General features: G+C 52.9%; 10 protein-coding genes across 10 annotated transcripts; 3 read left to right on the forward strand and 7 right to left on the reverse strand.

Moving 5' to 3' along the window:
- Positions 1-301: 301 nt before the first annotated feature.
- Positions 302-802, forward strand: INS49_007770 (uncharacterized protein; the record flags this gene model as incomplete). The annotated part of the gene is made up of 1 exon (XM_043168517.1): positions 302-802. The coding sequence occupies one exon, from the start codon at positions 302-304 to the stop codon at positions 800-802; it is 501 nt and encodes a 166-aa protein (XP_043026197.1).
- Positions 803-1323: 521 nt separating this feature from the next.
- On the forward strand, positions 1324-2420 carry INS49_007771 (uncharacterized protein; the record flags this gene model as incomplete). Its single annotated transcript, XM_043168518.1, has 3 exons — positions 1324-1428; positions 1485-1507; positions 1613-2420. The coding sequence occupies 3 exons, from the start codon at positions 1324-1326 to the stop codon at positions 2418-2420; spliced, it is 936 nt and encodes a 311-aa protein (XP_043026198.1).
- A 646-nt stretch (positions 2421-3066) lies between these two features.
- INS49_007772 (uncharacterized protein) lies at positions 3067-3962 on the reverse strand (the record flags this gene model as incomplete). Its single annotated transcript, XM_043168519.1, has 2 exons — positions 3067-3216; positions 3252-3962. 2 exons carry the CDS (start codon positions 3960-3962, stop codon positions 3067-3069), a joined length of 861 nt encoding a protein of 286 aa, XP_043026199.1.
- Positions 3963-4727: 765 nt separating this feature from the next.
- On the reverse strand, positions 4728-5942 carry INS49_007773 (uncharacterized protein; the record flags this gene model as incomplete). The annotated part of the gene is made up of 2 exons (XM_043168520.1): positions 4728-5585; positions 5658-5942. 2 exons carry the CDS (start codon positions 5940-5942, stop codon positions 4728-4730), a joined length of 1143 nt encoding a protein of 380 aa, XP_043026200.1.
- A 788-nt stretch (positions 5943-6730) lies between these two features.
- Positions 6731-9301, reverse strand: INS49_007774 (uncharacterized protein; the record flags this gene model as incomplete). Its single annotated transcript, XM_043168521.1, has 1 exon — positions 6731-9301. The coding sequence occupies one exon, from the start codon at positions 9299-9301 to the stop codon at positions 6731-6733; it is 2571 nt and encodes an 856-aa protein (XP_043026201.1).
- A 756-nt stretch (positions 9302-10057) lies between these two features.
- INS49_007775 (uncharacterized protein) lies at positions 10058-11665 on the reverse strand (the record flags this gene model as incomplete). Its single annotated transcript, XM_043168522.1, has 8 exons — positions 10058-10062; positions 10114-10223; positions 10282-10664; positions 10713-10888; positions 10960-11209; positions 11300-11371; positions 11426-11484; positions 11599-11665. 8 exons carry the CDS (start codon positions 11663-11665, stop codon positions 10058-10060), a joined length of 1122 nt encoding a protein of 373 aa, XP_043026202.1.
- A 936-nt stretch (positions 11666-12601) lies between these two features.
- Positions 12602-13759, reverse strand: INS49_007776 (uncharacterized protein; the record flags this gene model as incomplete). Its single annotated transcript, XM_043168523.1, has 3 exons — positions 12602-13215; positions 13379-13627; positions 13690-13759. 3 exons carry the CDS (start codon positions 13757-13759, stop codon positions 12602-12604), a joined length of 933 nt encoding a protein of 310 aa, XP_043026203.1.
- Positions 13760-16242: 2483 nt separating this feature from the next.
- Positions 16243-18745, forward strand: INS49_007777 (uncharacterized protein; the record flags this gene model as incomplete). Its single annotated transcript, XM_043168524.1, has 3 exons — positions 16243-16703; positions 16912-17275; positions 18452-18745. The coding sequence occupies 3 exons, from the start codon at positions 16243-16245 to the stop codon at positions 18743-18745; spliced, it is 1119 nt and encodes a 372-aa protein (XP_043026204.1).
- Positions 18746-19227: 482 nt separating this feature from the next.
- INS49_007778 (uncharacterized protein) lies at positions 19228-20196 on the reverse strand (the record flags this gene model as incomplete). The annotated part of the gene is made up of 1 exon (XM_043168525.1): positions 19228-20196. One exon carries the CDS (start codon positions 20194-20196, stop codon positions 19228-19230), a length of 969 nt encoding a protein of 322 aa, XP_043026205.1.
- A 1056-nt stretch (positions 20197-21252) lies between these two features.
- Positions 21253-23141, reverse strand: INS49_007779 (uncharacterized protein; the record flags this gene model as incomplete). Its single annotated transcript, XM_043168526.1, has 2 exons — positions 21253-22899; positions 22959-23141. The coding sequence occupies 2 exons, from the start codon at positions 23139-23141 to the stop codon at positions 21253-21255; spliced, it is 1830 nt and encodes a 609-aa protein (XP_043026206.1).
- Between the last annotated feature and the right edge of the window lie 244 nt (positions 23142-23385).

Consider the following 23385-nt stretch of genomic DNA (forward strand, 5'->3'; position numbering starts at 1 on the left):
GGGCTCATACCAGCACGGTTCGGAGCTGGTGAAAGCTCGCCCAAAAATCAACAATGATTTCCAGATCCCCCTAAAGGAGACGGCAAGAATTGAGGTCGCTGGTAGTCAAGCTATCCTCACGAAAACTCTTCCATGAACCTTTTGGATGGCATATCACATCTTCTTGGACCATACGGTCCTTGAATCCATCAGGAATGAGCTGTCTAAAGGTGTGCAGCAAGTTGATGATGGTACCTGTACCATCGATTTAGCCCATGTCAAATCATCTTGTCCCATCTTGCTATCAACATTCAAGGAGACGATGCGTGTATATTCCGTCAGCACGGCCACACGCATAGCTATGGAGGACTATCAGCTCAACGACCAGTACCTTCTCAAGAAAGGAAGTGCCAGCATGATGCCGTCAACGGTGCAGCATATGAATCGAGCCGTCTGGGGTGATACAGTTGATGAACTCAACTACGAGAGATTCGTTCCTGGATCCAAACGAGACAACCCGGTCGCTTTCCGTGGATTTGGTGGGGGAACGACATTGTGCCCCGGGCGGCATTTCGCATCCACTGAAATTCTCATGTTCTCTCGATTTGACCTTTATCCTGTGGGTGGCAAGTGGGCTGCACCTATGACAGCCAAGTCGCCGATGGTGAATGCGATGCCTGTGCCTGATTGGGACATCAATGTTGAGATGCGACCTAGGAACGACCATGCGTGGAGGGTCTCTTTTTCTGGATATGAGAGGGGCATGGAGATAGCAGCCGACGACATTGAAGGTGCCAGTCCTGACTTGGACAAGGAACAATGACTCGAGGCGTCAACTGGAGAAGCTTTATGAAGTAGTTTTGAATTCATTTGGAATTGAAAGTAGCACTTTTTTCCTTGTCCGATTCGTGATCTGAATGGTCTTTTACGTTACATTGATTTATAGATGGTTATACTTCATTTGATAAAACAGAAGGGTCTCTGAGACGTGTTTGCTTGGCTGAAGTCAGCGGACGTGGTGTTTATGAGAAATTCACCTTGGGTGTTCCTCGAAATCCCAGTTGCATCACATATTCCCATGATCCAAAATACAAACGAAAAACTTCACCTTTCCGCACGTGACAGTGCTACCCACTAGTTTTTGTGAAGTGAACTTGACCTTCTCGGCCATTTCAACCCTTTGCAACTTTTCCAACCCCTTCAACCTTCCACTCGAACCCGAATCTTTCATCAATTTGCTTTGAGCATCCACGAGGGTGCAAATAGGTCTCCAGCGAACTTCGTCCAGTCCCGACGAAGCTGCTATTATTCCGATGCAGCATGAGCTTGTCTGACCTTTCCAAGATGATGAACGGCACAGACGGCAAGCGAGGTCCGCCTTGCAGTTTGGATGACGAGATTCCCACCGCAGAGGATGACATAGGCAATGGCTCTGGAAGCATCCACAAGGTTCGTGCTGTCTTCATCCTGGTTTGAGTACATTAGTTGACAATCTGTTAATACAGCAACAACGCCCCCGCTGCAAGAAGTTCGTTCAGATTGGCAATGAGCACGAGCCATTTGCCTTCATGTAACTTACACCCAGCACGGCTGCTCATTTGTACCATCATGTTCTCAAGCTGATCACCCACAGGAAATTGCCCCGCGAGATTCGAAACATCATCTACCACAACGTCTTGACGAGACCCGACGGAACCTTCTTCATCGGCACTGAGTATTCCGCCAAGCTGTGCCGTAACAAAGCCATCCTGGGCAACGACAGGCCCAACGCGCGGAGCCTCTCCCCAAGCCCGTTCACGTCCACCGACCCCAACCAGGATGCAGCCTCAACCCGCAACCTCGCACTCCTCCGCACAAGCAAGGCTGTCTACGCCGAGGCAGGAGCCATCCTCTACGGTCAGAAACTCATGTTTGCCAACCTGGTGGCCTTGCAGAGCTTCCTGGCCGGCCTCCGCCCCTCGCAAATCAGCCTCCTGCGACACGTGGCCCTCGCCCATAATCGCGAGTACCAGCGCCAAGTTACCTTCATGACTAGCGTGTTTGCTCTCCTTGCGGGCGCCGACAACCTCGAGACCTTCGACCCGGGCATGACGCGGGTAGGTTACCTGTGCCTCAGACCAAAAACCGACATGCTCCTCGATGACACCATCAGCATTGCCGGATGGGATGTCATGGTGGCACACATTATGGCGGCTGCTGTCTATTGCCACCTTTTCACATACCTCCGCAGGGCGGTGCCTGTCCGTGGCATTGACAAGGTCATGCAGGTGCTGGATGTGTTTGAGCTTGACTTTCGAAATGGTCTCTGCACCATGAGCATGAGAAAACAATTTCAGCCCAGGCACGTCCTGGATGCTGAGTGGACTGAGGAGCGGAAGGCAGCCATGAAGAAGGCGATGGGCGAGGAGATCGAGAGGCTGCTCAAGGAGGACAACAGCTGATGGACTCACCTTTGGCGTGATTTGTGGGCAGAGGACTGAAGAGAACCTCAAAGTTGTCCACATGATAGGTAGGCATGTCCTTTCCTAAACACCAACCGGAGAGCTTCATGCACAACCTTTCATGATGGCCTCCTACTCCACACCAGCCGAGCTGGATTGCAGAAAGTATTTATAGGAGAGCCAAAAAAGGCTAAGAATCCTACAGATGGGCATCTAAGGACAAGGAGCAACAGGAGTGAAACATGATGCATGGAGAACAAGGGGGCACACATAAAGGCTGCTGTTCTGAGCCTACATTCTCCGAGAAACATCGCCCTTCCACATCCGAGACTATCAGGCAGGGGCAAATGCAGACACATAATGGATTCCAGTAGAACGCGAATTACATCAATGCGTATATAGGAGGCCCTCGATGTATTTCTCCTTCAATAGTAATGACACTAAACATCCCACCACTCGTTCACCCAATTCTCTCAGCAAGTGGAGTTGGTTTGCGTGATCAAACCCAGCCGCCACGGTAGAGCATTATACTCGCCCCCAGCAGCAGGATCCAAGCCCTGATACATATACCGCATCCCACACGGGCTGATGGCCAGCGTCTGATCCACAGCCGTGCGGACCACCTCGCCGTGGCTGATACTCTTGCTCAAGTGGTCCAGGCCTTCCCCGAGGCAAAGACGACATTGTTGTTCCCCACGAAAGGGTTCGCCTCAGTATCGGCCAGCGGTGTCCAGCTGCCCAAGAGGCTCTTGGACGCCCACGAGCGGAAGTAGCGTGCGCCGTCGCTCCCGATGGCCTCGACGAGTAGGAGGTAGGTGTGCCGCCTCCGACATTGTAGACGTTGGACGCCTCGTACAGGGCGTACTTGTTGGCCGTGTCCTGCAGCGCGATGACGGGCTCGCTCATGCCCTTGGGGAAATTGGCAAGTGAGGTCTGCGAGCGGTACAGGTGGCCATTGTCGTCGCTCGAGAAGAGGTGGCAGTTGGCCGCGTCGCAGATGACGCACATGTCTACCCAGTATCCGCTACCAATATTATTGGAGACGATCGCCGGTACGTCCGCCGGGTTTGCTATGTCTGCGTTGGTCGAGGAGGCGGCGTTGCCGTTCTGGTACACAAGATACCACAGCTTCTGCGGCGCGAAATAGAAGACCTCGGGCGCTGCGCGGTAGCCCGTGCCGATCGGGGTCTGGTCCAGGTAATGGAAGGTCGAGCTGTTGGCCTTGGCGAAGTCGGTGAATGTGAAATAGACGAGGTTGTAGCCTGATGCCTGCGCCGTGCTGGCGAAGACGTGGTAGGCGCCGTCGTAGAAGACGATGGATGGGTCTTTGATGCCCGCGATGTTGCGGCCGTCGTCCTTTGGCCAGACCAAAGCGACAGAGGAGGACCAGCTGAACTTGCTGGGGATGGTTCTTGTCTGTCCAGAGTATAAGTCATTGATCGCATCGAGAGGAGATGACCTGTGGTCCGCCGGCGCCATGGTCGGTGTCGCGACGGCGGCCCAAACCACAGCGGCCAAGACGGCGATAATTGACGCCAGCATTTTGTTATCAACAACAGCCTTGAAATTTATGAGCGCTCTCGTAATAGCTTTCCTTAAACATAGTCATTCGTACTTCCTCACAACAACCGTACCTGCGTATATATCAGTGATCTGCCAAGCCGTGGTGATGCGTACAAATCGTATCGCAACTTTCAACTGCTACCTAGGTGAATAGCAACCCGTGGTAATGCCAGCCTTAAGCGGGGATGACCCAACTAGACCATTCCCGAGATGTCCAGGCCGAGCCAAGTCGGGCAAGCCTGGCAGTCGGGATGCAACCGCGACACTGGAGAGGCAGCTCGTGTCCACATCGGGCAGAGGCTGTCGGAGGTGCGGGGCGAGTACGCGGGAAGACCAGCCGAGGCGAGCGGCCCCGATAGCAACATCATCAGCGGTCATTTTCCGGCTGACTCCTTGCAATATACCAGTCGTGAACCTCGCTCGGAAACAGATCGAGGGCTAACGACCATGGTGCTTACGTCACAACGCATCCTCGCCATGCCCTCCTCAACGGCTTGCCTCTGCGTTGGCTATGTTGAATGGCTGTGGTTGAGTCTGGCAGGCCACGACGCGGAGGGCAGGAGGACTGCATGGAAATACGAGCCCAATGAGACTGGGCTGACCATACATTGGTCGAGGAGCGATCAATCACAACGAGGCAGGCATTCGAGGGCGAGCTCAAGAACAAGACCAAAGTTTCATTATTCGTCCAGGACACGGGTCCCATCGCGCTGAGGGGTATCATACAATCCAGCAGAACAGAAATCACGACTCTGACGCGGAGTCCCTGACCTCCACAATGTCGTGGCACAGCTTCAAGAACCTCTCCCTGTACTCGTCCGGTGTGGTTGTAATGCTCATCGGGCCGTGATGATGAATGAGCTTGTTGTACGTGTTGACCAGGAAGGTCATGACCTTCGGCTGGGTCTTGTGCTTTGCCCAGAAGAAATCAAGGATGGCCGCGCGGTAAACATACTTGCCGTCCGCGCTCGGGACTCCGGTCCTCCACGACGGCGGCTCGGGGGGTACGGCGGGTGGGTCGCGTGGTAATGCGTCCACGACGTCTTCTGCCGCGGAATTGGACGACGATGGGTCGTTGTTGATGGCATGGCTGGATTCTTCTGCGTTGATTCGCACGAGGAAGAGGGAGTAGTCGACGGCATTGTAGTGGGCGAGCATACGCGTGTCCTCCTCCAGGTTGCGCCAGAGGTCTTGCGCCTGCTCCGCAGTGAGGATGATCTTGTCATTAAACTCGTCGGCGAGCTGGTCCTTGGTTGCCTCGCTCGTGAGCCTGCCGTCGGCAATATCTCGCTCTGGGTAGAAGTAGCTCGTAGGCTTCAGGTCCCAGTTCTCCCATTTCGGAGCGCCTGCCTGCTTTGCCTCTTCCTGCCCATACATTATATTCTCCATCACGATGTGATGATTTGGTGCCGTGCCAATTTGGTGGCCGATTGCAAGGCCAGAGCTGGCCAGGAAGTCGCATATGCGTATAATCAGTGTCTTGGGGTGGGCTCCCATGTACGAAGCGTAGATGTCGAGCAGGTCATTGCGGAAGAAGGTGTGTTCGTGACGGCGCGGTACGGACTTGACAAGGTATTTTTGGTCGGCAGTCGAGAAGAAGGACTGCAGGAAGAAAGACGTTAGTCAAGCAGCCCAACATGACGGAGATTCCATGGATTCCGAGAGTGAACTTACTGAACCAGAGAAGCCCATGTCTGCCATCGGGCGGAGCACATCTTCGTGTTTGCCACCATCTTCGACACGGAAGGAACCCAAATATTCGTCGTCATCCACTTTCCAGTGCTGCTGGCGCAGGTTGGTGAAGACCTCGGGGCGATGCTTGTGGAGGGGCAGCTGGTACAAGGAGAAAATGGTGGAAATGAGGGTCAGGACGTATGCGATTGGCGATCGAGACCTCTTCTTGGCGCCGTTGAGGATCGTCTGCACGATCGAACGTGCGATTGCTTCAAGTCGGCCCATTTCGGTGGCTTCATGAAAATGGCCGTCTGGGTGACAAAGAGAAGCCTGTCTGAGAACAAGACCTCGACAGATCCTAGGTCAAAGGAAAGGGAGCTGCTGTTTTGTTGATCGTGACGCACGAGCTGGTGATACCGGGAAGACAAAGTGACTTCACCCTCCGGAGCAATTGCCCCGCCAGGCCCGAGCTCCTCTAGCCAGACACATTGATTCCACCGATCCTCAGGCTTGTGGAGCGCCTAGAGAGAGGCTCAAAACCTTAACTTGACTTTCGACTCTTGGTTCGTGAAGAGGACTCATACAGTCAGCATGCATTGCACAGGCATGTGCATTTGTCTAGTATATATATTGAGTCTAGCACGAATTATACAGCCGGTGTCTCTGCCCTCGTTGTCACGAAATGTTTGAGACACCTTCCAAAAGCCTACCACCGACCTCGACAGCTTAACCATCCTCATATGTCCTCTCCAACAACCTGGACCAGTTCTCCTCAACTCCGGTCTGCTCTTTTCTTGGTTCCTCTTTGTCGTATTCAGCCAACAGAAAATCATACCAGAGCCCCCACATCTGTCTTTCTCTTCCCTTCGCTCATTTGAGACAGTGTTTGCCCGTGGTTGAGTATCCACTGCCTGCTCGTGTCCATCCAAGTGTGATATGTTTCTTGCCCTGGCCATATCATGCTGTTTTGGGCCTTGGCATCTCGTGATATCCTCCTTCACCGAGCATGCTTACAGTTGATGGTGACCCAGACACAGGAGACTCTCCGCCACGGAAGCTTTGTCTTCCACTTCCTACGGCACCGGCTGCAGGTTGAGGCTCCGAATGAATTCCGATACCTCATCAGATGGCTCAGGTGGCAGCTCGATGCCTTCATAGAGGCAATTCAAAAGCCTCACCATCTTAGCCCTCTCGTCATCATCGATTCGCAGTTGGTATTCACCAGCATTCGTGAGCAGTTCCAGTCCCATGGATGACTCGTGCCACATTCCAGGCGTCCCAGGAGCATCAGTCGTGGATATCAACCACCGCAGGATCGCACAGCAGCTATACAGCGTAGGCCCATCAGGCCTCGTTCCAGTCACCCTCCTACCGCCTCGACGTTGTGCGGGGATGTCGCTGTCGCCGTTGTCGAAGTAGAGGGAAAAAGGTGCGGTGAATGCTTCGTTCGCCCAAAATAACCATCCACGTTCGGTGTAGCTGCTGTCGCCCACACCGGCGTGGATCTCGTCGGCGCGGATGTTCTCGTCGTGGATGGCTTCAGTATCAGACATGGAGAAGAGCTCATTTGCATTCATGCTGATGTGAACAAGAGTTGAGCTGCCGTCGGACGACGTCTCGTTTAGCGCCGTCGAGGTGTCCTCCTTTTCGCATGCCGAGGTTCCCGACGGTCCCTGCAATATCGGAAGACGAGCATGCTGATCGCCCACGACCTCTGGGAAGTCGTACGGCTCCTGTCCGTCATCACTAATCAAGGAAGGGCAGCCACTATTTCCAGGCGGAGGGTTTAGCTTGGACTGGATCTTGGACGGTGACGTGAGCGGCGAGTCGTTTTCATTGGCGATGCGGCTCTGGCTTGCGTTGCCGTCAAGGCTAAAGTGTCGAGCCTTGTCCTTCAGGATCGAAGATTGAATTCCTCCCGTGGTCCAACGATTATTCGGCGGGTGTACTGTGGAGCGCTGCTCGGATGTAAGTGCTGCTGACGGGACTAGTCGGGACAAATCTTGAACTGGAGCGTGACCGGCATCCTCGTTGGACTCGACTTTATTCGTCTTGAGCCGTCTCACAAGCTGTGGGAACCTGACATCCCGGTCCCTATCAGTCAAAGAGCCGCCGATCGGCCGCTTGTAAGGGCAAGCTGCTGCATGTTCTCCCGTTCCTGGGACAGCACGAGGGATCCGGGACTGCTGATAGTCTCGCACCGGAGACTCGGACTTGACTCTGCCGTCAATGTCTGCGCTGCGTTCGCCACGAAGCCGCGTACCCTCAGCCCGCATATTGGTCCGGCGCGCCGATTTGGCCACAGCACCAGCCGAGAACATGATGTTTGTCTCCACAAGGCCCAGAGACCCGAAGTCGAAAGGCCTTGATTTATGCGGGAAGATCTTGACCACGCTCGCCTTTCCAGGCTTGGAGAACCTGATTGCTTGTGCCTGGCCCAACTCGAAGTTTCCCCTGGATTGTCCAGCTTCTGTCCTGCTGGAGGCAAATGGTGGGGGCTGCGGATACAGCCGGCTTCCACCGTTTCCACGGCCGCGCAGATGCAGATATGCAGGAATATCTTCTCCTCGTAGCAGCATGCTGTTGGCGTAGCGCGGCACCTCCTTCGGGCCCAGCGGCTCACGCCAGTGGCGTGAGTTCGAGATCCTGGCGAGTCGGGCACCGTGGTCCTTTGCCGCCTGACGTGAGGCTGTCTCCGCACGCATCACGGCGTGTCCGCGAGACCGCTGCTTCGCCTTCACATGAGCTTTCACTTTGCTGTCATATTTTGCCATGACGGATCTGAGGAGATCAAGGTTGTTTTGCTTCTCAATGTGATTGTGAGGGGTGCTGATGTTTCGCCTTGCGGGTAGTTGAAGTGATTCGTGACGTACACTGCTCGAGTGGACATTCAAAAACTCCGCGTGTTGTGGCGACGAATTCGGGGCCTCAAACTGCTGCACTTGGCCGATGTTCGCTGTGATATTTCCAGTCCGCACTGTAGGTGCGGCCTCTTCAGAACCGATTGAGGATCTGGTGCGTGTGTCTTCCGTATCTGAGCTGGTTCTGTCGTTGTCTTTATGGGCGTTTTGCTGGCCTGCACTGTCGCCTCCGTCCTCCCACGCGCCGGCTTCCAACATGGCTGCCAGCGCCTGTGCGCTGACTCTTCGGGGGCCGGAGGATATCTTAACCAACTCAGGCTGATTCATGCCCGCTGACAACTGACAGCTGCGTCGGGCGTGATGGTTCGTCCCCTCTGTAGTATCCTGAGTCGCGGCGGTTGAACAGATAGTTTGTTGTCCGACAGCGTCAGACTCGCGAGACTCGTGGATGGTGCATCCGCCTGACTCCAGATACCGCTCATAGAGGCAGATCGCGGCAGGTTGACGTCGCAGGCGATTCGCAAAGCTCATTGTATGAGGCTCGGCTTTGGTGGTATGGATTGTGGAGGCGTTGGGGGCTTTCGCCTGGACAGATTGCTCAAGTACCGTCCTGTCCTCGGTTTTGTCTCCAGAAACAAAGTCGTCGGCCGGCCGCTCGTCAAGGCCACTCACGGCGAAGCTGCTCTCGTCTGAGCTCCACCAGACGGGAGACACATGCCTGCGGCCCTGACCTCCATCCCTGGGGCCAGTTGGGAGGATCGAGAAGCCGTCAAACGTCTCCATAGTGAAGAGCTTGGGTAGCTGGACAGTCGACTCGCAAAATGAGGTCAGTGAAGAGCAAAGAAATTTGTGGGCTGTATTTGCGTGGGAATGTGCAGTGATGGGTGGCTGGGGCAGAATTTTGCAGTGTGTGATATTGTGATGGAGGATCTAGAATCAACTGACCAGGAATAGCGATTGCTTCAGACGACTAGAGGTGTGTTGTTGCTGAAGATTATGGTGTTGATTAGGGCAGGTTTGTTGTCACAGTGGCAGCACCGCGAAGGAATCTTAACACTGAAGCAGGACGTTTGTATACCGGCAACCTGATCGAGGTACCAGGATTGCCGGCAAGCTGAGTGGGAAAGGGAAGACTTGTTGGACAAAATGCTGCTATCAAACAACAACGCAAGGGCAGAAGGAAGGACAGAAAGCTCCCGATTTGCTAGCTGTGGTGACAACTTCGCGAGGGTGTTCAAAGTCAAGGGTCTATAGAGGCTGCAGCCGCCGAATAACCTGCAATCAACTCCTTCACCTACGCAGGGATCAGGGCCCAGTTTACTAAGAAGGGGCTGCGAGATCTTCCTATTCACTCGCATGACGCCAGGGTAAATCGGTAAAGTGACCAGGGCAAGAAGGGCATGATGTCTTGGAAGTCAGCTGATATATCCCTTGCGCATTACTCTGATATCTACCCTGTACTTTGGAGAGCCTGGTCATCAGTTGCGTCTCAACTTTACCCCAATGATACGGCGATCAGGTCAGGGTATGACTGCCCCTTCAAGCTCTGGCTTTCAGGGAGACATGGTGTTAACGAGAAGATGCCCTTTGCTCACGCTTCCAGAACGATCGTAGCACGAACAGCATTCCCAACATGCACAAGTCGAGAGCGACGGTCCAGTTGTAGCCGATGAGATACCTTGGGGCATCAACAGTCTTCCAGACGCTGAGGCCAAAGGTTAGCCTGGATGTCACCTGATCCCCAGAAATTAGCATTGACTCACAATAGTGGCAGGCAGGCACCGAAATTATTTCCAATTGTGTTCATACTGCTGATGACGATGGCACGCTCCTCCGCGTCCCCGGCGCAGATCTCGTTAGCCCACGCATAGATAACAGCCGCGATGCCGTCGGCCGACAAGGAGAGCAAGAAGGCAAAGAACTTGAGCCCGACGGGGACGTTCCAGATCGCAAGGACGACGCTCGCAAAGATGTTCAGCCCGGCCGTGGCAGCGATCAGGGAGACCTTGGCGTCATACGCATCGGACAGGATACCGCAGATGATGGACGCGACGATCGTGACGGCGGGCGAGACGGTGGTGATGGTGTTGATCGACTCGGCGCTGTACATTTCCTCCTTGAGCCACAGCAGGAGGCCGCTGTTGGACTAGACGCCGTAGGCCTGCGAGAAGAAGAAAGCGAACGAGACGCGAACCCAAAAGTGCCACCCCGACAGCACCGTCTTGACCAGCGACAAGGTCAGCGGCTTGGGTGGCTCCCGATGCTCCTTTGCCATGCGGGCCTGGGCCAGCTCGATCTCCCGCGCTGTGAGGATACGAGACTTGCACTTGTCTGGCTGGCCGGGCAGGGCGAGGAACCCAAGGAGGGCAACTGGGATGGTACAGCCAAAGCCTGTATATTTTGAGCCGCAAATACCGAATCAACACATTGGATGGACTTACAGCTAATGTATAGCCAACGCCAACCCTCGACGCCATGCTTCCCGTCGAGAGTGGCATGGGCTCCACGTTGGATATATCCGGAACTCATACCGCCTATCTGGCTCGCGATGAAGAACAGTGCTCCTCTTCTACTGAGCTCGGAACGCTTGTACCAGCAACCAAGGTACCATTGCACGGCTAGGAAGAGACTGCCGGCGGCGCCAACAAAGAATCTGAATACATAGAGTTGGTGGACATTGGTAACTTTATACTGGAGGAGCGTGTCAACAATTTGGACAAAGAAGTGCGGTGATTCACCACAAGAGCTCTACATCAAGACACCATGGTAATGGTAACGTACTTGAAGCAAGGTGAGAACGCCCCGGATGAGGTCAGCGCCGGGGATAAAGTAAGTGGCAGAAAATCCAGTAATCTAGTGCAGCAAGTTAATGGTGATATCCAGATCCGCAGAGTTGGAATTTCGTACGAGGACAGTCAACGGAATTTGCAACGTTATAAAGCCGACCCTACGATATGTGTAAGCTACTAGTATGTGACGATTCAGTCAGACTGTGCAAGACGGTGCCCATACATGTAAGTAGTATTCAAGTAGTTCAACTCGTTGCCATACAGCTTCAGGTCCTCCTTCATTCCACTGACATAAGCCCGTGCTTGTCGCCGAGGAGTCCAGGACCTTGGCCCAGTATGCCAGGAAGACGAAGATCATGATCAAGCAGTCCAGCTTGATGATAAGCCGACGTTCCTCCGGCGTGTCGTTGGGCGCAAACCACTGGTATCATTTCTGCCGGGGCGGACTTGGCGAAAATGCTTGTTCGGCTGCTGGGATGTCATGGGCACTGGGGGCTTTCATCTGGTATGGCGATTTCTCGGCACCGGTCGATGCCGCTATGACTTGTGACTTGTCAGTGGGGATCGACATGTCGGCACTGTAGCCAAGACGGCAGGCACTTGTTCAGCCTCTTGGTGTGAATGCGTGGAGACAAAGGGTGATTATCTGTCCCGCAGAATGTTCTGCAGGATGATGGTTTTTAACGATCCCTACTCTGTAGGGTTTGCTGATGTGAGGGAAAAAAAGATCACGCAATCGGCTCATTGGATGGCGTCCCGGGCCCATGTCAGATCTCTCTCCGAGATAGGCTGTGGTGCAACTTATTCTTCAACGGTCACAACCACATCTTTCCAATACCCGGCTCAGGCTGTCCAGCTTGCCAAAATCAGGTAGCTCTCATGAGAATCGTTGGACATTTATAGACCACCGGTCTTATACTATGGGAGGAATCCAAACAGAATTAAGCATGCATGCTTGAGAGCTATCACCAGTTGAACAGTAAGCAGCTTGATCTGCGAATGGGGCTGGTCCCAGTAACGACGGCTAGTCATGCTCATGGCTCATTAGCGACTCCAAGATAGGCATAAAGTTTAATAAGCCTCAGATATTGCTCATCAGCAACCAGGCCGGCCATGATACCTAGGACATCTCAAATGTGGTAGACACAATACAGTGAGGTCAGAATCAGGGCCTTGTCGGTATGGCTCCAATACTAATGAGACGTGCAAATCAAATGTCCATGATGTTTCAATTTTAATCAGTGGTCCAAGGCCCTTGCAGTCAGTCTGGTACCCACCTCCTAGATTTAAGCCATCAAGTTAGCCATGGCTTGAGCTCATCCTCTGTCCACTCCCAAAGCCTCGCTGCTAGCTTGTCATCGAGACAATACGCCGTATAGGGCTGGCTCGGTATTCCAACAGGCTCATATAACCCTCCAGTGCTCGCCTTTTCCTTAGATACCCCAACTAACCACACTTGGTTCCAGTGGCCTTGATCATCATCGAGAAACTTGTTATAATTCCCCAGGTACACAATCATCTTGTCCACCCACCCCAAACTCGTCACAAGCCCGGTGTTGCTCGGGCCAGGGTCATCCACCAGCGTCAAAACCTCAGGGTACCGCCTCGCGAGCTCTCTCCCGTATAGTAGGTTTGCCAGCTTGCTCTGGGCGTACCGCTGCCACTTTCCGAGGATCCAGTACGCCTGTGTCGTCTTGAAATCATTGAAGACTATCCCACCCTTGGGCGCTGGGACGAGCGCTAGGCTCGACACGGGGATGACTCGTGCCTCGCCGTGCTCTTCGGCTGTCTTCTGCAGCAGGGGGAGCAGCTTTCGGATCAGCAGGGCGTGAGCGATGTGGTTGATGCCGAAGTGTAGCTCGTAGCCATCGCCGGTGAGCCCGGCGGTGAGCCCGGGTGGGAGGGCCACTAGAGCGCAGAGTCAGCGCCAACGAAGGTTCCTCCCAGATGGAGCCAGTCCAAGTCAGCAGGACCGGTGGTATCCGCATGGATTGATGAAGGGCACCAGCCTGTCTTCTTGGGGACAGACCGTGACTCCGAATGCAGTAGGTTGGGGCCTAAGTATTCTTACTGACACCAGCATTGGCCATGAGCATGTCCAGACGGAATTCCTGGGCCAGGATCTTGTCTGCAGCCTCCTGGACGGAAGCAAGGCGTGCGTGATCACAACGTATCCAAGTCACTTCGGCGGTCGAGCCGGCGGACTTGATATCCGAAATTGTTTTCTGAGCAGCAGCGTCTTTGCGGCCGGTAATGTAGATCTTGGCGGGGTTGCGGCTCGCAAGCATCTTTGCCGCCGCAGCACCGAGGCCATTCGTGCCTGGGAGTAGTATGAGCATCCCACCGTGGCACGGGAGGGGCGAGAAGCCAGTGACTTGCCACCCGTGATGAGCAACACCTTGCCAGTCAGCTCGGGCACGTCCCTCTGTAGATCAAAGTCAAGCTTCACCATCTTGTCTTGTGGATCGCTGACCAGAGCCGTAGAGCCAGAGGCAGGATGAAAAAATGGTCAGAAGGTCAGGAAGTAACTTTGAATTCTCTTGGATCATTCATTGATTCAGAGGTGATAGTGGGGATTGCGTCAAGGAAATCAAGCCGGGTAAATGGAACGGGGTGAAGAGAGGTCGGTCAAATAGTCAATGGGCGGCATCGATGATCAATCAGCTGCGGGCGCCACTAGCATTTGCTTACCTGGTAACGAGCTGTGCTGTGCCACAGCAGGTGCTACTCTGAACTCGGCCCCAACTGAAGGTGCTTCAGGGAATGGGAAGCTGTTGATCTAAGGCTTTTCGCGAACCGGCCAATTAAAACCTTGACGTGTGTCCACGAATAAGAAAGGGATCATTGCGAAGGCCGCGCTGCTGCTTGAAGAAAGAATTATGGCAGCAATGTTTGAGGCCAAATAGTCATCCAGCACGTATCCTCACACACTTCGGTCGTCGAATTCATGTAAACTCAAGTCTTGGATAGAGCATTCATCTCGCTCAACTCTATCAATAGTTTTTGTCAGTCACACAGGCCGCCCACACCAATGCGGTTCATATAAGATAAGACATCGGCCTGAAATGGTACCCTAACCGCCTTTGTACTGTCCACCTTAAACCTTGGCTTTAAGAAGCACAACCTGGTGACCGAGAATCTGCTTGGCTTTCATCACTGATCACGCAAGCCAACTCATTATTCTTGCCTCAAATTTTGGCTGTACTGAGGCCCAACCTGCAGGCTGACGCGTCCGGCCGGAGGGAATGGTTCCTGGATTGAGTATCCCATAAAAATGGTAATCAATACAATGGTTTCGTACCCCTGACACTGAGGAGCTATTATGAGGCTTATGCACAGGATAGATCATGAAGTGGGTTGGGAGATGTGGAGAGCTGTTAGCATTCTAACTAACTGGCTATGTAGCAATGCCCATTATTACAAGAATACGGAGATTCGCACCTGCAAAAACGGAGGGTACACCGGCACAACACCACCTCACCCACACCCAAAACCCATACCCAACACCCATACCCAGCACCTACACCTAACACGCCTACACCCACACACCTACACACCCATACACCCACACCTCTAACACCCACACTCTTACTTATACCCACATCTCACACCCAACACCTATACACCTAACTTATATACCTAAGTCATCTTAGGTATATAGGTATTAGGTATAGGTAAACGAATTAGACCTAGGTGATGTGCTCTAATAGCTATGGCTATGGTATGGATTGATGTACCGGTGTACCCTCTGTTTTTGCAGGTGCGAATCTCCGTATTCTATTACAAATACTTCTGTAAGTACAACACCTAGGAATTTGTAAAAGTGGCTTTGCCACATACATTAAATGGCAGGACACAACGTAGTGCACTAAAAGTGTATTGCTCTTCAAGTCCTTCAGCCTCGGATCAGCCGGCCATCATTGCATTCCAATGCTTCTCCAGCAAATCGGCAGGTATGTTTGGGAGAAAGCCATTTAGTGGATATCGTCAAAATACTTTCCTAAAATCCCCCGAGCAGGTCAAGAGCGTTGGAACGGGGCTTGAAATTGACTTCTTTGAACTTGTGTGCATTTCCGCTGTCCATGAAAGCCATCAATTTTGAAGGTCATTCGAGACTTCCCAACCTATATACAGGTCTTTGATGAACAGCATTAGGCATACGTTTCATACTCTATGGCTTGCCCAATCCGGTCAACTCTGTGTGCTGGACCGCTGGTCGGAACATATGAGAAAGAAACACGGGGGATGTGCTCCTTGTTCTTCAAATCCGGATCCAAGTGGTCCAACACTGGCCTTTTAACTGCCTTGAAAATTGGAAATTGGTAGAATCCTCAAAGAATCAATCTTATAGGACTGTGAACAAAGAGCACTGCTTAATATCCACCCCACAGGAGAAATTGTGCGCATATATCCATATGCCAGACTCACTCTTGGATCCTCCTGATAGGGCTATAGGCAACACTGAAGCAAACACCATGTCGCAGCCTGCTGTACTTCGAGACCCTCTAGATCTACGGCAATTTGAAATTTCCACAGGTGGCGTTGTTCCCAGAAACGCAAACGGATTCCCGTGTGAAACCGAAGACTTCCAAGTCGACAGGGCAAATTGGGCCAGTGATATACCGCGAGCCAATCAGAGAACAATCGCAGGTATTCTTGGACACCGGACTGCGGAATGGAAAGAGAACTGCTTTCATTGTGAGCAGGGCCCGCGCGGCTGTCCGAAGAGTTCTTGTGTTCGCGTTTTCCATAGGGAGCGATTGAGACGGGACTATCGGCAACAATTCCAAAGTGAGTACTCCGCTATAGTCCATTCCTTCCAGATTGTTTAGGCTCTCCGGACCTCTCGGGCTTGGATCTATACTAACCACTGACATGGTCACTTCTTTGGTACTAATACTCCATTTCACAGTACGCCCTACACCAAATAATGCTATGGGCCTCGGTGTCTTCGCAGGTGTTGATCTTGTCGAAGGCCAGCTTCTTGACGAGTACTTTGGCGAGCTGATCCCCCCACGTATGGCAGCGGCCCGCGAGGACGATGATTACATATTCGAGATAAAAAATGTTGCAAGTTCGTCCGCCAGAGACTATGGAAACTGGACCCGTTTCGTGAACCACAGCTGTCGTGACTTCAACGTCGAAGCTGTCGACAGCGTGTTGGGCGGTCGACAGACCATCACGTTTAAAGCGATAAAAAGCATTGATGCAGGAGAGCAGCTTCTTATTGATTACGGCGTCAACTACTTTGGTGACGCAGATGGTGATATTCTTTGCAGGTGCCCAGCATTCCCGCAACCTCACATCCCTCCGGGCCAGGACCAAAGAGCCCCGCAAACCCAGCAGGCATTTCCGGGGGCGCTATCGCAGCCAAATATCCCCAAGCCTGCTGATGTGTCAGTCCCCGAACAGAACAAATGGATCGATCGGAACAAAGCTTGGCTGGATAAGCGAGAACCAAATGGATATTCCCGCTGGACCATGGTGCACTGGCGCCTCCTTGAGCAGCTCATGAGACGCCGACGGGACAAGCATTGGCAGAGCAAGACCGAATACACCAACCTCTCACCTTCACATGACGACCCTCTAATAATCATTCGTCAGCAACAAGGCATCGCAGATGACGATCTTCGCGTGGCATTTCGACGTCATCAAGGCGTTCCAGCGGGACAGGGTGTGCGGCACGAAACAGGGCACGCGGTGGGAGACCAATGACCTCCTGAAGAGGATCTTTGCGTTGACTATCGGGGTCAGGCGGAGGAAACGGAAGGCAGCAAAAGCAAAGTTGCGCGCGGAAAACTCGCCGTTAATTGAGGAACCAAAAACACCACCGCCGAAAACAGCTCCGGGACACTTACCGACCCCGCCGTCAACAGGAGGTCCGCAGAGGACTACTCCAGGAGACTTCCCGGACCTTCCGTCGGATTTCCCGGCTCCAGCGGCAGGTGTCCCAACCCCACCAGCCACGGTCCGTCAGGCCAGGCGTGCGAGCGCCCGCCGTCGCCGTCGTCAGCGGCGATCATACAGTCCTTGAGTGGACAATGAACATATAATCTTGAATATCGTGGGAGGATCAGCGTGGATCCTGTCTTTTTGGTTGGCTTATATCCAGGGAGGGATTCGCCACTAAGAGCTCCTTAAACCTCCGGGTAACTCCGATGAATATTTCCTGTGTCCAGACTGGCTTTGTACGTTATTATAAGTCTTTGAAATTGTAGAAACCTGTAGCAAAATACTTTCGCAATAAACAACAGCACTTTCCTCACGAACTTCTTTTGACTAGCCTGGCAGTATTCTTCTTATAGCCTAATGTAGGATTTGTATAGAAGCAATATAAAGTGGCTCATTTTGCTATGATAAGTTTGCATGAAATTTTGCATTCTTATGTGCTTGTGTACGTAAGGCGGGATCAGGGGTATCACGAGCGTCTTCACTGGCAATGTTATCCTATGCTATCTTTGTGTGGACTTGGAGATTTCGTGGCGCGAACTGAACATGGGTTAAAGCACGCCGTTCGTCTTTTTGCAGCGGGTATTGCAAGAATATGAGCCGGTCCATCTCCATCAACGCTCCTGGAGTTCTGCAGACGCCTATATCGTATTGACTGCCCTCTCCTGCTGCACGGCAGAGTGCAGCGGCTGTGTTAACAAAAATTAAGTTTCGTATGAACCAAAGTTTTCTGGTTTTGAAACGGCCCTGGATACCTAAATAAATACCAAAGTACTTAGTTTGAATGCATAGGGCACGGGAATGGCCAACGGCTGAGGTGGTGGATGTGCTAACATACCCACTATCCCATAGGCCGGTCGTGGATTGGCTGAAGCTGCGAGCCAAGGACATCTTATAAGTGAACTCAATTTGCCACTAAGATTCACCGCTCGCTGGCTGTCCGCATGCAGCGGTCAACCGACAGGCAGCCACTTCTGTCCCCCGTTTTGGCGGTTGCCTGCGGATCAACATCAAATCCAACTATCCACTTCTTAGGTACCAAAATTCTGTCCATCAACATAAAACAGTCACCAAGCACATGTTGATGTATTTTGAGGGATCGTAGAAAAGCGTGCTGTCTCACAAACCGGTAACTCCATTCCCATCTCCAAGGCTGTTGTCGTTCTCACGCTAACCTCGATCCGGCCACATGTAGACCGCACACTTCAACCCTTCTCAAGTTTCAGACTGCGAAATAACATCCGTCATTAAGCACAGCGACGCAGTCAACATGTCTTCATCCTCAGTGCCCGGCCATTTTGGCTCCTCGACCTCCCAATCGAAGCCTGCATCGACCGGAGCAGTCGGCCGTATCGACCCAAACATCGCGGCACCCAAGACAAACGACAACTACCTTCAGGACAAGGACCTCAATTGGTGGCTGACGTTCGCGCGCACCTTCAAGAGTGCCGTCAAGACCCCCCTTCCTGACGACGACTCCGACCTATGAGCCAAGGAGGAAATCCCACTGGAGAGTGGTGAAACATCACATGGGGACAGTGGAGGAAGAAAAGCTTCACACAGCATCGCGAATCTAGTCACAACGCCAACAGACACAGCATACTCTCAAATCAACAGAAACCACACTTTCCGGGCCCCAAGGTTCTCTAGCACGGCTGCACGTGACCTATATGTTTGTCTGCACTAAAGACCAGTGTTATCAAGTGCCACGCATGGGCGCACGCTTGGGCACGCCTACTAAGGAGTTAGTGACAAGAGACTTTGCACAATCTAATTTCAAATGCTGGGAATTCGCAATCTAAGGGAGGCAAACATGTGTGGACGGAATGGTCTCATTTATTCCGTCAGACCAAAGTGACGATGTATTGAGTCCTCTCTAACGTGAATATGCCAACGGCTCTATACCCAAACGCCCATCGCTCAAATATGACAAGTGTGTCGGTGAAAATGCAAGAACGCCTGATGCGTTACTCAAATATCTGCGCCATCCTCATCCTCGTACGGTACCACATGCCCCCCCTGGGTAGGAGCTCCTCCCCATCCGATCCTGGGCCCATGCCACGAAGCCGCCGGCGGCTCTGGGTACTCCTCCATGTCGTGCGGGTACAGCGTCTCGCCCTCGGGCGTAGTGACCATCAGCACCGGCTTGTCGACGTTCTCCGTGCCGGGGAGGTCATCCTGCGGATATGGCAGCAGGACGCAGGGGTCCTTGATCAGGTTCGATCCACCGGCCTGGGCGAAGTACTCCCTCGTGCGCTTGTTTTGCTCCTCACTGAAGTCGTAGAGGCGCTCGTGGCACGAGCAGCGGTTCTCGTAGTTGATATCCGGACCGAAGCGGTGGTAGATGTAGGCTTCCAACCTGCTCTTTGGCTGGAAATGTTCTTCGTCTTGTTCTTCTTGCTGTTCAGATAGGTCTTCTTCTTCTTCTCGTTGTTTTGATGCCGTATCAACATCCTCCTCCTGCTCGTAGTCATAGAGAGCGTCGGTGCTGGTGTCCACGCAGACGGCAGACCTAGTCTCCTCCACAGCTGCCTCCCAAAGGGTCTTCTGCATGTCCGCCGACATGACCTCGTCATCTTCTATGGAGTCTGATGGTTCGTAATGTGCGTGATTCCTGCCATTTCCGAATTGTTGTTGTGAGTCATGACATGGGGTGTAGTCGCAGTCGGTCGTGACGGCGCCTGAGGAAACTTCTTGCTTGGCCTGGGAGTAGGCTCCATGATTCTTCTCAGTTGACTGCAAAGTTTTAGCAATGTTCTTCTTGTCATTCTCGCTTCGGAGTGGTCGGTTTGGGTTAAATACTTCTTGTTCCTCCGGTTCGCAACTGTCCGCCCAGTCCGAGCCCTCTTGCTCATCCCAGCCCAATTCTTGGTCTAGCATGGCCAGTTGCTCCTTCCAATCCGGCTTGGTGGCGATCTCTTTTCCTTTGCCTTTCGACATTTTCTGTTGTTGTCCCACCAGGGGTGTTGGTTCAGATGGTGACAGTAGTGTGTGGTTGGTGTAAGAGAGTAGTAGTGAACAAATGAGGTGTTGTCTTTGGTCTTGTTCTTGTTTCGTGACAAGAGTTTAGTGTGTAGGTAAACTTAGTCACAGGATGCCCAAGTTAAGCTAGTGAATCTTATCTTTTACTTTGGCATGTCCAAGGAAGGGTGAAAGGCTCTGGAGATGGGGGAGGCTCCGGCATTTATACAGGAAATAGAAAGGACATTGAGGTGCACACTGATTCAGTAGTGCTATGATGTACCTTGTTGACCAAGCCGTGGACTGATATGGGAGAAGGTGTGCTCCATGGGAAATGTTCATGAATGTTTGTAGACGGATCCTCCGGTCTAGGCGCTATCTTCGCAATAGCGTCACAAGGCTGTGGTTTCAACTGAGCCGTCTCAGGATGCCAGACGCAGTCCGGGCACTCTATGTCAGCGTCTGGACCGGATTTGGACCCAATCTCCAGTGCAAGCAATATTTAACAGCCATCCAGGTGCAGAACCCATGGGACCTAAAGGGCCCCAATGACCTATGCCCCACTATTGGGCTAGTATTAGTGAGTTCCTGGCCTCTCTGCTAGCGGGTTAGGAGACAAGAGTTTACCTACTTAGTAAATTCTAGAGGGTGAATACAATGTTGCAGGATGTGATCTCTGAAATACGTTCGCTTTGCAAGACCATCTCACTGATAGAGCATCAAGATACGCTTAAAAAAAAGTGTAATGACTAGGGCTTCTCATCAGCTAATAGTATCATGAGTTGACATACCTAGGTAATATGTGCACACACTCAATCACCAAGCTTCCCACATCGGCAGACAGATTTGTAATTATAGCTCATCTCGAATTTTCATGGCTAAGCTACGACCCGCAGTGTCTCCCGCCCATTCGCAGCATCCACAAGTGTCCCTTTCAGCTCGAGAGACCAAACCCTCAACCTATCACAAACGAGGTTTGCAAAGTATCTCGTCGAATGTGCCACTTCCGCACCCCGCCAAAAAACATCCGCACAATCACGAACTGTCCTCATCTTCCTCACTTGCCTCACTTGCCGTCAAGGCCTCGGCGTCTGTGGTATCATCCGCGTTGTGCCTATACTTTCGTACGCGGCGGGTGAGATCTCGAACCATCTTCGAGTCCGTCTGCGGGCTGTAGGGCTTAAGGCGTCCGGCCCTGCCGCCCGTGATGTTCTCAAATGCCTTGTAAACCTTGCCCACCTGGCGATCCGATCGAAAGTCATCCTCGATCATGCCATAAGGCGAACGGCGACTCGTGACGTGACGGTCCCAGTTGTCGGCATCGCCTGGTCCGACGCCGCCGATATTCTTCCAGGAGGTGAGCACCAGGCAAGTGCCTACTTCGGGCACCTTACGAGCAGAGATGCAGAAGTCGGTCGCGCACTTCTTGCAGCCCTTTATCTCACCCTCGTAGAGATCGTCGGCATTTCGCTTGCAGGATTTGCAGGGCTGCTTGTGGGTGAGGAAGCATGCTATGTTTGGCGACCTGAGACCACGAGCTGGCGGGCTGAACATTCTCTTGGTGGGATAGCAGCGTAACATGTGTCTCTTGCCGCTGCTTGTACTGCTGCCGCAGACACATCTGGTTGGCTGGATAGACTTCCACAGTGTGGGAAGATTTGGGAGAAGGGATTCCCACTCCTGATGGTCGCACACTGGAGGAAGCTTGTTGTGAAAAAACCCGCAGAGCACTACGATGTGGTATATCATTTCCATGAGGGAGCGCTCTGTCAAATTGCCGTTGCGGAAAGGATGAATGTAGGTCTCAGTCCGGAGCAACAGACTCCCGTCCAGCATTCGCGGGATGACATGCGTAGCGAGCTTGATATGCCGAGTCGTCTTCTTGGCAGCCATTGTGACCCACGAAAGGCATTCCTGAGCCGCCCTGGGATCCTCGAAGTACTTTCTCCCAATCATCTTGACTAGTCCGGGCGAAATGGTATCAGGTAGGCCGGTGTCCAGCACACGCGAAACGCTGCACCGGTGACTGTGATACCCGGAGAAAGAGTTCGGAGGTCGGTGGAGCTTGAGACAACGGGGACAGGCGAATGAATTCAGGCGTTCGTGTTCGATGATGAGGAGGAAGTTCCAGAGATTGGGCTTCGGCATCCTGAACCAGCCGGCTCCCAGGGCCAGGTACGTCGTCTTGCATGCAAGCGCAAGGCAGGCGGCGGATTCAATGGGCAGGTGCTCAGCCACAATGAAGAGAAGCTCGGCTGGCATGCGCAGAATGGGGAAGCGAGAGTACAGGGAGACGTCCGCCTGCCTCATGGGGTTGCGGAATCTCGCAAGAGTCCGCCACGGGTTGTGCTTGAACAGTTGGGATTCGAGGTCGTCGTTCTCCACCATTGAGGCCTCTTTGGCAATCCTGGTGTCGTTGGTGGAGTCCTCGTCGGTCTCTTGCGAGTCTGAATCGCTCTCCTCGAGCGCACTGAGGACATTCTGGCCGTGCATTTCGTCGATGTTGGAGTTTCCGTGTGAGAAAGCACTGATTGGAGCAACCTCAGTGGTTCCGTTTGGCTCGTTGTCATGGTCGTCATCATACTGGGCGTCACCCTCGTGTCCCGCGGTGGGAGAAGAATCGTACTGTCCTGGCAGTCCAGGAAGCCACCCGGTCGAGAGGAATGATTGGATCGCAGACGGCTATGGGAGACAGTTAGACGTGGGCCAGAGACAAGAGCACCGAAGGTTGCAAAGCTCACTGTAGCAGTGTCATGGGCCATGGCCTCATCAATTGTATCGGTAGCATCGCCGTCGTCGGCTTCCGTGTCGAGGTCGCTGTCGCTCATTTGGGGGTTCACGAAGTAGCCCTCATCGGTCAACTCTAAGACTCGGCTGAAGGGCCAAACCCTGGAGATTGACTCCATCAGATTTGAGACCACCATCTTGGAGGTGTTTTATGACGAGATGGAACTTGCCCAGTTGAGGGTGTCAAGTGTTGAGTGGATTGGAAGTAGAGTTGGTTGGTCTGGGAAAAGACGGTCATCGAGGGTCCAAGGTTTAAGTAGTGTGGCAGTTGAAGTGAATACTCTCAGGCGTTGACGCTCCTCTCGTTACTGGAGGAGATCAGGTGGGTATCCATCAACGAAAAGAAGGACCAGCACTGTTATGGCGAGCTGGGGAATAGAA

The sequence above is a fragment of the Diaporthe citri genome (genome assembly GCF_014595645.1).
Source record: "Diaporthe citri strain NFHF-8-4 chromosome Unknown scaffold_3, whole genome shotgun sequence".
Classification (NCBI taxonomy): Eukaryota; Fungi; Ascomycota; class Sordariomycetes; order Diaporthales; family Diaporthaceae; genus Diaporthe; species Diaporthe citri.